Raw genomic sequence first — 12,146 nt, 5'->3', positions numbered from 1 at the left:
ATTGTGCCCTGAAGTATCATATTTAATTAGTTGATCAGTTTCTTTTTGTCTAGCTCCATAAGGTTCACGTTTGTGTCTTTTGAGTGAAATGTCTCAACAATTATTTGGTTGACTTGGATTTGGGCACAGACCATCGTATTCCCCACAGGAAGAATTGTAATAACTTTGGTGAAACCTTAACTTTACATATGATGCCAGCATCCGGTCCAAATCGGATGACTTTCCCGCCTCTGCTGTACTTTTGTTTTGCGCTAATTAGCAAACATTAGCATGCTAACACGCTAAACCAAGATGGCGAACATAGTAAACATTATACCTGAATACGTAAACATCAGCATGTAAGCATTATCAGTGTGAGCATGTAAGTGTTCAGCTCACCACAGCTGTGTCGAAGTACAGCCTCGAGACAGAAAGCCTGCGGCCGTTTGCGACCGTTTGCGACTTCGCGCTCGAATTTAAATATTTCCCAAACAAGGTAAGTTTGAGTCTTTGTAACTAGTTATTTTAGTACGCTAAGTATCCTAAGTATGCGAGATAAGTAGTTAATTAAATTAGGGTTTTAAGTGTTGGGTAGCCTCCTGGCTGCATTATGTGTTTGGCTCGTGCTTTCACTGCGATTTAAGTTAATACTACTTTATTATGTTGTCAGTTTGTCAGTTTGTCAGTTGACTTGTGTCAGGTTTATTTTTTATCTCCACACATAATGAAAAACAGACGTGTTTTTCACTCTTTAATTTACACTTCATAACGTTTTAGAAAAACAACACACGCACAATTAAATACATAACGTCCAAAGTGTAACCTGGCCTAAATTCAGTGTTATATATATATATATACAGTACATTAACAAATATACAGTCAAGGCCAGATCATGTAAGAAATTAAAAGCCACTGTGCAGTGACTTTTTCACACGAAAATACACAATTTCAAAAAGATAAATCAAATTTATTGGGAGAAGAAAAGGTGTTAAATGTCAGCAATTTGTTCAGTGAACAAACGGGTTCATTGTATAAAGGTTTTTTAAAACGAGGCTGTAAAACACTTGGTTCAGTCTGACAGGCGTTTCTGTTTTTCTCCCAAAATAAAACTATGACATAGATTATTAAGATGACTATATTTTTCTATATTTTCTTTGGTAAATTAGCTGTATGTCCGTGTACACCTTTTAAAAAAGGAGCATACAGATTACAAGTTGATTTCTCAACACATTTCTATGAGTATCATTCAAACTAACAACATACATTTTGTCACTTCACCACAACAGAACCCATGTAGGGTCTTCTGATTTGATCACAGACCCTACAGCATTAAGTCTTATTAACAATATGACAATATGTCACATACAGCACCTGGCTCATGATTAAAGTAGAGGCCAAAACCTAAGGCCTGAAACCACTAGGTCCCTACAAAGTCTCTGTAAACACAGATTAGACTTATTGTTATTTTTCTTTTTAAAGAAAAAGTCACTGATTAAATTTAAAGGAAGGCATTGAGTTGGTGCCTAATCATCCTGAAAAATAACTGAAAGTTGAACAGAGTTTTTTTTTCTTGCACCGTTGATATATGATGAATGTTCTCAGTACATTTCAGGATATCTCGAAGGCCTTTTAGTGACAAGGGTCAAAAGGGTATTTGGCCACGCCTCCATGAAGCTCCACTTCTGTCTCGGACCAAGCGATGATGTCTCCTCTGAGGTGGCTGCCGCAGGAGGCTAGGCTGTAGATGTCACTGGCAGGCAGGACATGTGACCACATGTGCAGGTCCGACATCTCACCTACAAATGACTGAGTGGCATCAAAACGGCCTCCCAGAATGTCCTGAGGAAGAGGAGAAGAACCGTCACGTTAACAGTAATCGTTGCTTTCCAAAACGAGAATTTAAGTCAAGTAATTTATTTTTATTGATATTTAGTGCCAGATCATAACAGGAGTTCTCTCAAGACACTTTTCATAAAGAGCCGGTCTAGAATGTACTCTTTAATTTACGGAGACCTAACATAACATTCCACCATGAGCATGACAATGTTCAATTAGTGCACAAATACAGGCACTAAATGGTATAAAGAGCCAAAAAAGACTTTGATTGGCAGCTTGTCTGGACAGTAAAATGTTTCGAGCTCAGAGCTCTTTCTTGGGTATTTATTGAAAATGGCAATACGCAACTTTTGATGTCGACCTTTAGCGACTTAAGCTAGTGCTAGCTACTTTAATTAGAATAGAGTTGACAACACTGCACGGGAGTCAATGCATTTTGTGTTCCACAGCTTTACCCAAAATTTCGTACCCAGTGGCAGACAGAATTGCATATTGAAAGCAAGGCTTTTAGGGAACTTCTAAATGCAGATGATGTCATTATTCTATAGCCATGACATTGTGATATCAACATTTACATTATAATCAAGTAAAAGCAAAATCTTCTATTGCCACTTTAAACTTTAGCATGTTAAATGATCTCCCTTTTCTGCATGAATCTCTTTGTCTTTACCTGCTCCTGTCCCAGGATGAAGACCCCTCCTGGTTTGATCGGGTGCCAGGGGGAAAGATTTATCCCGGACCCCCTCTCCACGCCGTCCTGGTAGGCCTCCCACTGTCCATCCCTTGTTGACCAAGTCACACACACGTGGTGCCACTTTCCATCACCCAGAGACAGAGGCAGTGTCAAAGCCTGGGAATGGGAGATTGAGAAGATGGTGAGACACTAATATAAATACAATCTTGGGTAATACAAGTAAATTCAGAAGCAAGAATATAGTTTGTTATTAAACAGCATAAATATCTCTGCCGCCTATTCAACTCAACTAAACGGTAAAAGGCTGAATGAACCTTTAAAACACATTTATATTCTGAATCTCACAGGTAAAGGTTGGCCAATTAAGCAGACTGAAGCTGCAACCATACTTAAAATAAATGTGCAGTGTCTTGAAGGGATCTCAACAGACCCTGTCCTATTGTCCATACCTTTTAAGAAGCCACACTTAAAGGGACAGTTCACCCCATAATCAAAAACACACATTTTTCCTCTTGCCTGTAGTTCTATTTAACAATCTAGATTTATTTTGGTGTGATTTGCGAGTGTTGTATTTTTTTGGCCGTAGAGAAGTCTACCTTCTCGAATATATTGGAACTAGATGGCACTCGGCTTGTTGCGCTCAAAGCGCCAAAAGAATACATTTGAAAAACTTAACGGCAACGTCTCGTTCCAAACATCATGACCCGGTTACTAAAGATGATCCACAGAGCTTGTTGTGAGCAGGAACTATTTTATTTATACCGAACTACACCTGCAAACTATTGAGCGTGAGCCTCTCGTCTATGAGTAGATCCACGCCTCCTTCTGCGCGGTGATACGGTTTGTTGGAAAGAAAATAGTCCCTGCACTTTGAGTTCTACAAGCAAAGCGCCATCAAATTCTACAGAAGGCAGACATCTCTACTGCTGATGTCTCCAACACGATTGAAAAAAATAATCTTCAGGGTCTTTAGCGCTGTAACCACATACTGAGATTAACTCGCTACGCTCCAGGGTTTTACATTCTTCCTCCCTCACCTTGTCATCGATCAGCAGCTCCATGGGGTTGTCCCCCCACTCGATGAGCACCAGTTCATTGGCCTGTCCAGGTGCTGAGTAAGAAAAGGGCGTCCCCAGGCTGGGCCCTGCGCCCGCCTTGATCCAAAGACACAAAGTCAGAGCAAAGATCTCCTGCATCAGTGTCCTCTTCACCCGCCCGTACATGTAGTTGGTTCTCATGGGGAAGCTGATCTGGAAGCCATCAGGACTCAAAGACGTTTTCCTGCTGGAACCTGCTTTTGAAGAGAAGTAACATTCATTAAGTAACTGGGGCTTTCCATCGCATCATATGACCTTCCAAGAATGAGTTTTCCGAGTCGTCATAAAATTGTATTGTAGCTAGATGTTTAAATACATAACATTCATGTTGACTTAACCTTTTTAAAAAGTTCACTCTTGACCTTGGAAACAGCAGAGGACAAAACAATCAAAGTTCTCAAACGTCCATTTAGTAGCCGGAGCTTTTGATTTCATTTTGTCAACGACTGTTTCCGAGGTAAGGAATGAACTTTAAAACTCTACTGCTCTCCTGTTTTTAATTTAAAAATAGTTAGAAGATAATGAAAGAAAGAAACACACGCACTAGTTGCAAATATTGATCATCCAAAAAGAGGCAAAGATTCACATAAAAAGTAGGGATGTGCCAATGAGTGGATCGGATATCTGAGAAGAAGAAAAAGTATAATCCAATACGAACCATTAGCCTAAACTGTCTCTACAATGGTCTTTGAGGTATTAGGGTACATTGAGTGTTGAGTTATATCCAGTATTTTACACAGAAATTATAATTCCTTTTTTATTCTTAATACTCAGATTCAAAGTTTTGCTCTCTAAATTTAATTTTGAATATTTGAATGGTGATCAAAAATACTGCTAACATTTCTCTGTGTAAAACAGTTTCAATAAAAAGAAGCGAAGAAGAGTCTTGAGACTTGTGGATTCAAAAAAATCTTTCTTTAGGGGAGTGTAGACTTTGTGTTTCATAGTTTATACATGATGTTTTTAAGAAGGCTAGGTTAAGAAAAGTGCATCCATACAAAGGTGTTATTAACAGCTTAGTTGTTTGAAAGACGGGAAAAGACGTCATCAGACATGAAAAAGTGGTTTTGAGACATCCCTAATAAAAAGACAACTTCTGTACTTCCAATGTTTTGCAAGGTTTGCAGCTAGCTTGCGTGTTTCTTCCAAATACTGCAAGTTCTTAATTTAAATTAGTTTGGAACATATTCAGCTGCAGAATACGCCACTTGCATAACGTCTACAAAATGCTGCCTTATTAATAAGAACTTGATATGACGTACTGACGGTCAGGAGTGACTGCATGTCATGAAGTTACAGTGTGTATGTACCTGCGAGGTGCAGCTGGCTGAGCATTGTTTCCAGTTTGTTTGAGTGGAAACCAGTCTGTGGCCCTGTGTGTGGAAGGTAACTGCGACTGTCTGCTTCATTACTACGATGGTCTTCATCATCATCATCATCATCATCATCATCATCATCACCATGGTGGCGGTCATCATGGTCGTCATCGTGGTCACCGTCTGCATGGTGATGGTCACTGTGGTTTCTGCTGTCGCTATGATTGCCATCGTTGTCGTCGTGGTCACCGTCCGCGTGGTGATGGTCATTGTGGTTCCTGCTGTCGCTATGATCGCCATGGTTGTGGTCGTTGTTGTGGTCATTCGGGTGTCCATCGTGGTAGTGGTCGTCATCATGATGGTCTCCGTCGTCTCTGCGGCTGCTGTCGTCATCGTGGTGGTCCGGGCTGCTGAGGGCGGAGGCGCGATGGTGCAGCTGCTGCTCCAGAGCGCTGATCTTCCTCTGAAGCAGCTCCTTCAGAGAGCTGGAGTAAGCGATAGACGTGTTCCTCTTCTGCGGAGGGAGGTGAAGAACACACAGGTGAAGACTTGATAACAATGAACATTTCCTGTCACTTACATCTCAAGGACAAAGGCATCAGTGGTGCTTTGGTATAGGACACAAACTGGCCTCAAGGAACCTGTCAGCATGTGTTGGTCTGTCACAGTCAAAGAGAGCACTTCTGTCTTTTGCACTTCTTTGCCTGCGATTTGTATCCACTAATAATGATGTCATATACAATAGTCAGGTATTCACTGTGTCCTCCTGTATCTACTTCTCTTACTCTCAGGTAATCCAGGCTTTGTCGTAGTGCATGCGCTGATTAACAGCCTGTCAAGGGAGATCACGATAAGTACTGCTGATGTTAGACTCGTGCCACCCCCCATCCCCCCTACACGCTCCACAGCTCCTGACATCTGTGTGTGATCACGATCCAGGGCGGAGAGGCAGATAAACTGTGAGCAGCTAAAGAGAAAACAGGACCATCTAAACCTAAATGTGACCAGTCAATCCACTGTAACCTCAAGCAAGAGTATCTTACATCACCTCTGATCCTGCTGCTGCCCACTAAGAGACATCAGAGTGACTCTCTTGTTAATGTGGTGAGTGGCTTTATGCAATTAAGTAATACATTGTTCCTTTGTCTAAAGTCCAAACAGTCCATTGACGACAGCATTAATGTGTCCAAACAAGGAAAAGAATAAGGCCACGCTACACAAGCCTCCCTCTACTTCCTCATATTAACTGTATTATACTTTAACACTATTTTTCTAAAATGCACTTTTTGATTCTTTCTGTTTTTCTTTCTGTCTGTTTTCAGTCTTTCAGCGTGTGTTATTATTCCTCCTCTCGCTGCTCACCTGCAGATTGTCCAGCCTGTCCTTCAGCGCCTGCAGCATCCTCTCCATCTGCTCCGGTGATGATGTTATTTCCCCCGGAGTCACATGTTTATCCTTCCCCTGGTGGCTGCTGCTGCTGTGCCCCCCATCAGATCGTTGCCCCCCCATAGAGGGGTAGTGCGGTGAGTCTGGTATGAGGTTTCCATGCGGACCATGCTGGTTGCTATAGTGCCCGTTGTCAGTGTACACGTGATGACCGCCCATCTCTGCGTGATGAGGTGTGCCGTGGTGCTCGTCGTGAGGCGTCATGCCCCGTCCGAGGCCCTCGCACAGGGTGAGCTTGGCCGTCAACTCTCTAATGGTCTCCCTTTGGTCCAGGATGGTCTCTTTCTGCTGCACAAGGCTCTCCCGGAGGTGGAGGATGGTGGCTTTGGCCTCTTCGCTCGCCCCCCACCAGCCAGCAGGAGGTACACTTTGATGGCCTGGACCGCTGGGCCCTGCTGCCCCTACGCCTGGACCCCCTGTGGGGAAGCATGCAGGGTCTGCATCCACGGGAATAGGGGTGCAAACGAAGCGTGGGTGGGCTCCGTAGTCATAGTCAGACCCTGAGCTGGTAGATGCAGTGCATAGGTGGAGTGAAAGTAAAGTTAACACAATGGGAACAAGGAACAGGCGTCGGGACTGGGAGTTCTTCATAATCTCCATCCACAGTTCAGCCAGTAACACTAAGGAGATTGGCTTCACTTCACAATGTGTGATGCCAGTTGAAGTAAAGGTTGTCTTGAATTCTTTGTTGTTGGAAAGGAGACATCAGGGAGCACGATAAAACAAATATCTCCATCCACAAAGTATCCACTCATCTGTGAGGAACCAATAGAAATCACAGTTTTGTCTTTTATCTTCGTTGTCACGCGATATAATTATTTTATCGTCTTGTTTCTCTCCCTCCGTCACTGAAGCATGGAATACACCTGTAAAACACAAAACATCAGATTTTATATAAAACTATTTAACATCCACCGAGGGGGGAGTCAATAAAACAATCCCCTGTACAATAAGGCAGCTTTTAGTTGAGACTCGGTCAGAGAAGCGTTGATCGAGCTCTATTCCTAATCATAAGGCTGCAGTCTGTAGTAGTTGTGTCATGTATCTGATATTTGTACCAGTCATATATATTTGTATCTATAAGTTAACAGACTTTAGTTACGAAACCTACGTCCCTATTTTTGAGAGGCATCATTATACGTAAAATTATTTCTCTCAATATACCAATTTTGCTCGTCCTGAAATGCTTTAAATAAGCTCCATTTAAAAGAAAGAAACTCTGGACCTCATTAATTTCTAAACCCTGGCTGCAGCCCTGAGTGTCAGTTTCTTTATTAAAGATAAAGGACAGTGAGAAGAGATACTTTTAGACCAGGCTGACATATAAAAGGTCTCAGTGCTCAGCAGGATGTGACGGTGGATGAACTCCTCAGCTGCAGGCTTTCTGACCGGTAACCTCACATGGCACGGGCTTGTGCCAAAACTACCAGAGGCTGTCCAGACAAGGATTAGTCCAAATCAGAAGGGTGAAATCCTAAATGGACCAGACGACTAAACTTTTGTTAGTACGTTTATTCTGATTAACTGACGGTTTTTACTTCCTGGAAGCTCAAAGTCAGGCTGCAGAGACCCACTGAAGATTTTGTTTAAAGTTCAACTTGATGGTTATTTCTCTTTCATGGAAAGATGATAATAAAAAGCAGTATATTGTTTCAAATCTGGATCCAAAGATGATCCCTAAACCCTTACAAGGAGTATTATATTCCTTGTGTCTATATCACAAAGGCTTGCTGACCCTCTGAGCGCTGTAACACGTCCTTCATTATACAGGGTCGGCATTTTGAAATGGCACACACGTGATGTGGCAGCTAAACCTCACTGACCACCTGTTGCTTGCAGTGACCAGCCTACACTGTGTGTGTGTAGTGTGTGTGTGTGTGTGTGTGTGTGTGTGTGTGTGTGTGTGTGTGTGTGTGTGTGTGTTTTGATAGTTCATACATGATTCACTGTACTTTATCAATAATGAAACGAAGAGAAGAAATACATATATATATATATATCTATATATTCTGCTGTATGACAAAGATCATGTCTGGCTTCATATAAATCTGATCAAAAGTTGATTGAGCTGCAGAAACTGGAGAATAATAATACTTTGTTTTTAGAAAATAAATTGAGAATCATCTTTACAATAATGTTTGTTTCATTACAAAGAAGAAACAACCTTTGAATTCTAACATGTTCTTCTGTCTCTGCAGTTCCTGTTGTGATTTACGGGGCTTAGAGGAGAGACAGATGGCCGAGGTACAGTCTCGCCCAATCACCACAGTTTAGGCCTAAGTTTATTACCACCACAGGTCACTCAATTAACCTAATTGCAAACAGTTGTTGTACTACCTTAGCCAGAGATAAGTGGGCTTGCATGTGTGTGAGTGTGCGTGGTAATCCATGGTGAACACTGGGGTCCTGCACCATATGGTCAAGGTGGATATTTAAGTAGTGCGATTTGTCCCAAATTAAAAACTGACAACGGCAGTTAGACCTTTGATTAAAAAAACAACTGATAAAGAACTCTCTGTTTGTAAACAAACAGATTATTTGTAGACAGAATGGATCGGACGTTAAAACTTTAAACATCTCAGTGCATTACCAGATCAATGTCACCATCATTATCTCTGGCGAGTGGCTTTCCCACTATTTGTTGAGACACAAAATAGATAAAAGTTTAAATAAAGTCTTCTGTGTAAATCACACATTTGAAATGATACGCTGTCTGCCATCCTATTTACTCAAATCTGTGAGATGCCAAAACTACAGAGTTGTTATTTTACAATCCGTATATAGTTTATTTTTTCATCGCTGCTGTATTGTTATATAGTATTTTATATTTTGCATGTTGTATTATACGTTAAATTATATATTAATCAAGTTGGTTACGTGTACAATAGACCCCAAAACACAAATAAATGCAAGATTGAACATTAATTATCAGGATTTATTTTTCAATGCTATTTATTTCTTATATGACTTACCGTGACTCTTTTGTAATGTTTGCATTTCTCTTAAAAACATAGTGAGACTGTTGTCCCTCCCACACTCCAGTTCATTGTCATGGTTGGCTACACACATTAGGACAGTGAGTAATGTATTTTCTGATTGATTTTTTTTTTCCCCCTTAGTTGTAACTCTGCAGCCGATTTCTTAAACATCCATTAAACAAAATATTTTATATTGTAATTCTTCCATTTACGCTTCAGGGAACTTGTTTTCTATCCATTAATGTCCTTAAAACTAAAAGAAAACACATTTTGAGAAAAACTCAAATATAGAAATCTACCTCTAGTGAATAGACAAACAGTTCTGTGCAAGCATCAATCGTCCGGCTGACTGTGACTTTTAGGAAAGTGTTTTTCAATTCAGTCAGACGTGACAGACAACCACGTCATTGAAGATGTCTCAAATGCCTTGAGTTACTGCAGTAAGTATGAATAGATAAATAAAAATAAAATGCTTTTAGTAACTCATCAACAACCACATGTTACTATCTGTATTTTGCAAATTGATGCAGGTTTAGCTGTTTTAAACACAAAGTCTAAGTGGTTTTGCTTCATATTTTAATGAACTAATTGTAATTTATTATTTTTAACAAGATGTTCAAATTTCTTACTGAAAAAAAGGGTTTATGTTTCTTTGCTTCTAAATGATAAAAGCTAAATACAGAGACACACTACGGCTCTTAACTGGCCTCTTTGTTACATCTCGTTGAAATAAATGAACTAAAATAAGAAAATGCAAAACACACAGTTCTCGTTACATTCACATTGTAAAAGCTTCCTTACCTTGCAGTGCCTGCAGCCGGTGTATCCCCACTGTAGTGAGTTAGTCTGATCAGATTGAGAGATTTACTCCAGAGGAGAGCTCAACTCTTTCTGTCCCTCCTTCATTGTCTCTACCTCCCTTTTCTCTCCCCCCCCTCCTTCAGGTCGTGTTTTTCTTGGAAGACCACACCTCTTTTCCTGCATGACACCTTACTCATTACCATCTTTATTTTTATTCTGGAATTGTGGTTACTCGACTTTATTAGAATATAACCCTGCTCTGACAACCTACATAAACACCTAAATGTATTTGACCTCTGATTTCCTCTCTAACGGGACACAATCATGGGCTCAGCTCCTCCAGTGCGACGTCACACAGCTCACCTGGATATCAGCACAGGACCAATTGGGCTTTTTAATTCCTTGTGTCTTCCAGTCTGACTGACAGCCTGAAGGAGGCCGCGGCAGGACAGCAGATGGAGGATTTAAGGTGACAGAAAATCACTCAAACAAACAATGAAGATTACAGGACAGACACTTATACATTAAGATTAGGTTAGATTAATTAATTACATTTGCTATATCTGGCCTCTGGGTATCAAAAAAACAAAATGTATGTCTCCCAGCCTTACAAAATAATTGGTTGCACAATTAAAGGCATGAATTAATTACTTTGCTTTATTCTTCATTATCTTAAAATTGAGCCAGTTGAGTGTATAACTTTTTTTCCTGAAATAATTGACAATTAATCCAATTAGCAGTCGGACAAAAGTGACCTTGAACTAAACCAGCCTGATTACAAGAGATCCTTCTTCTGACACCTGCGAAGTAACGAGGATTAAAAAGGCGTGAAAAAGGTGAGGAGTTAAAGTGTGTGCCCTGGCTCTGTGACTCGTACTCTGTCTCGGCCTCTTTAATTTTTTTTTCAAACATGATTTGTATTGTTTCCTTCACAGACATTAGAATGTCAGTCCAATCCGAACATTCACAAAACTAAATGAATAAAATACTAATCTGATTTGTCATTTAGGTTTAATGCAGGAAATCAATCAGGGACAATGGATTTAAATCATCAGTGCACTTCCAGGAGAGCATAAGTATTGGTAATTATTTGTACTTTTAGAATTTATATATTTTTCAGGTATCTTCTCTACTGATTTTTGACCTCTCAGAGAGCTTTATCCCTACATGTTGTGACACTTTGATACCCGTCTTCGTCTCCAGGGCATCAGAGACACTATTTGTTGGTGAGAAGTTTGGTCACAGCTCAAGTAAAGACGTATATAGATGTGATGTCTATGAGTCATCTTTATTGTTTAATAGAGCTGGGTCCTCCTGTCAGTCAATCTCCTTAGTGCGTGTGAATTAGGCCCGGAGGAAGAAGAGCCGACACAAACAGATTTATGGCTCAGGTCCAAGGACACGAGACTGCAGACGCTCCCGTGTTCCTCTCAACTCTGAACCAAGTGGCCCAGAACCCCAAACAGCGCTCGTCTGGTAAACTAGAGGCTGCTCTGATGACGGGAAGACATGATCTCTCGTCTTTAGACCGGACTGCCTGCTACTGAGTAAAGACACTTTGATCTGTTTTGTGATCCTTGATTTGTTCTGGTTGTGTCGAGTAAAACAAAGATACTCTGTAAGTGCCAGTTGTGTGGAGAGACGATGTGCTGCAGTGATGAGGTGAAGACTGAAGTGACACCTGAGTGGAACTTACTGGTAGCACTTTCTATGACGCCCATGTCTTTAATGTATTATAAACATACCTTTAATGTGTTATAGTCTGCTTGTAACACTGAATAATTAAAGTTATAAACACTTTCTGATGCTTTATATCAATAATCATAACGCATTGTAAAGCATTTTATACTGACTTATAAGGTCAAGTATCATAATACTTTATAATTGTTACTTTTCTTTGTGCAAGGATCATAGTTTTATAATTGTAATACATTATAATGTTTTTATAATGCATAGAATCACTTTAAATTTTAATAAGTTATAGGTTATTCTTAGTGGT

The 12,146-nt window shown here is 40.4% G+C and overlaps 1 protein-coding gene and 1 long non-coding RNA gene across 2 annotated transcripts; one reads left to right on the top strand and one right to left on the bottom strand.

Annotated features, from left to right (window-relative positions):
- The first annotated feature begins 263 nt into the window (after nucleotides 1-263).
- LOC115021466 (uncharacterized) lies at nucleotides 264-4,430 on the top strand. The gene is made up of 4 exons (XR_003833729.1): nucleotides 264-475; nucleotides 1,582-1,761; nucleotides 2,501-2,690; nucleotides 3,562-4,430. It is a non-coding gene; the product is annotated as an uncharacterized LOC115021466 (long non-coding RNA).
- On the bottom strand, nucleotides 869-7,076 carry LOC115021465 (neuronal pentraxin-1). Its single transcript, XM_029451955.1, has 5 exons — nucleotides 6,285-7,076; nucleotides 4,917-5,436; nucleotides 3,547-3,803; nucleotides 2,486-2,665; nucleotides 869-1,818 (listed from the first exon to the last, which is right to left on the bottom strand). The coding sequence occupies exons 1-5, from the start codon at nucleotides 6,966-6,968 to the stop codon at nucleotides 1,609-1,611; spliced, it is 1,851 nt and encodes a 616-aa protein (XP_029307815.1). The 5' UTR covers nucleotides 6,969-7,076; the 3' UTR covers nucleotides 869-1,608.
- Between the last annotated feature and the right edge of the window lie 5,070 nt (nucleotides 7,077-12,146).

Source organism: Cottoperca gobio, chromosome 16 (genome assembly GCF_900634415.1).
Source record: "Cottoperca gobio chromosome 16, fCotGob3.1, whole genome shotgun sequence".
Classification (NCBI taxonomy): domain Eukaryota; kingdom Metazoa; phylum Chordata; class Actinopteri; order Perciformes; family Bovichtidae; genus Cottoperca; species Cottoperca gobio.
The sequence above is the reverse complement of the archived record's forward strand: the minus strand, read 5'-3'. Positions and strand labels throughout refer to the sequence as shown.

Bases quoted from the DNA above. Each gene is read 5' to 3' on its own strand.
- LOC115021465 (XM_029451955.1), bottom strand. From the start codon at position 6,968: ATGGAGATTATGAAGAACTCCCAGTCCCGACGCCTGTTCCTTGTTCCC. The intron at 5,437-6,284 runs GTGAGCAGCGAG...CTCCCTCCGCAG, and splicing joins ACAGGCTGGACAATCTGCAG to AAGAGGAACACGTCTATCGC. The intron at 1,819-2,485 runs GTAAAGACAAAG...CCTCTTCCTCAG, and splicing joins TCATCCTGGGACAGGAGCAG to GACATTCTGGGAGGCCGTTT.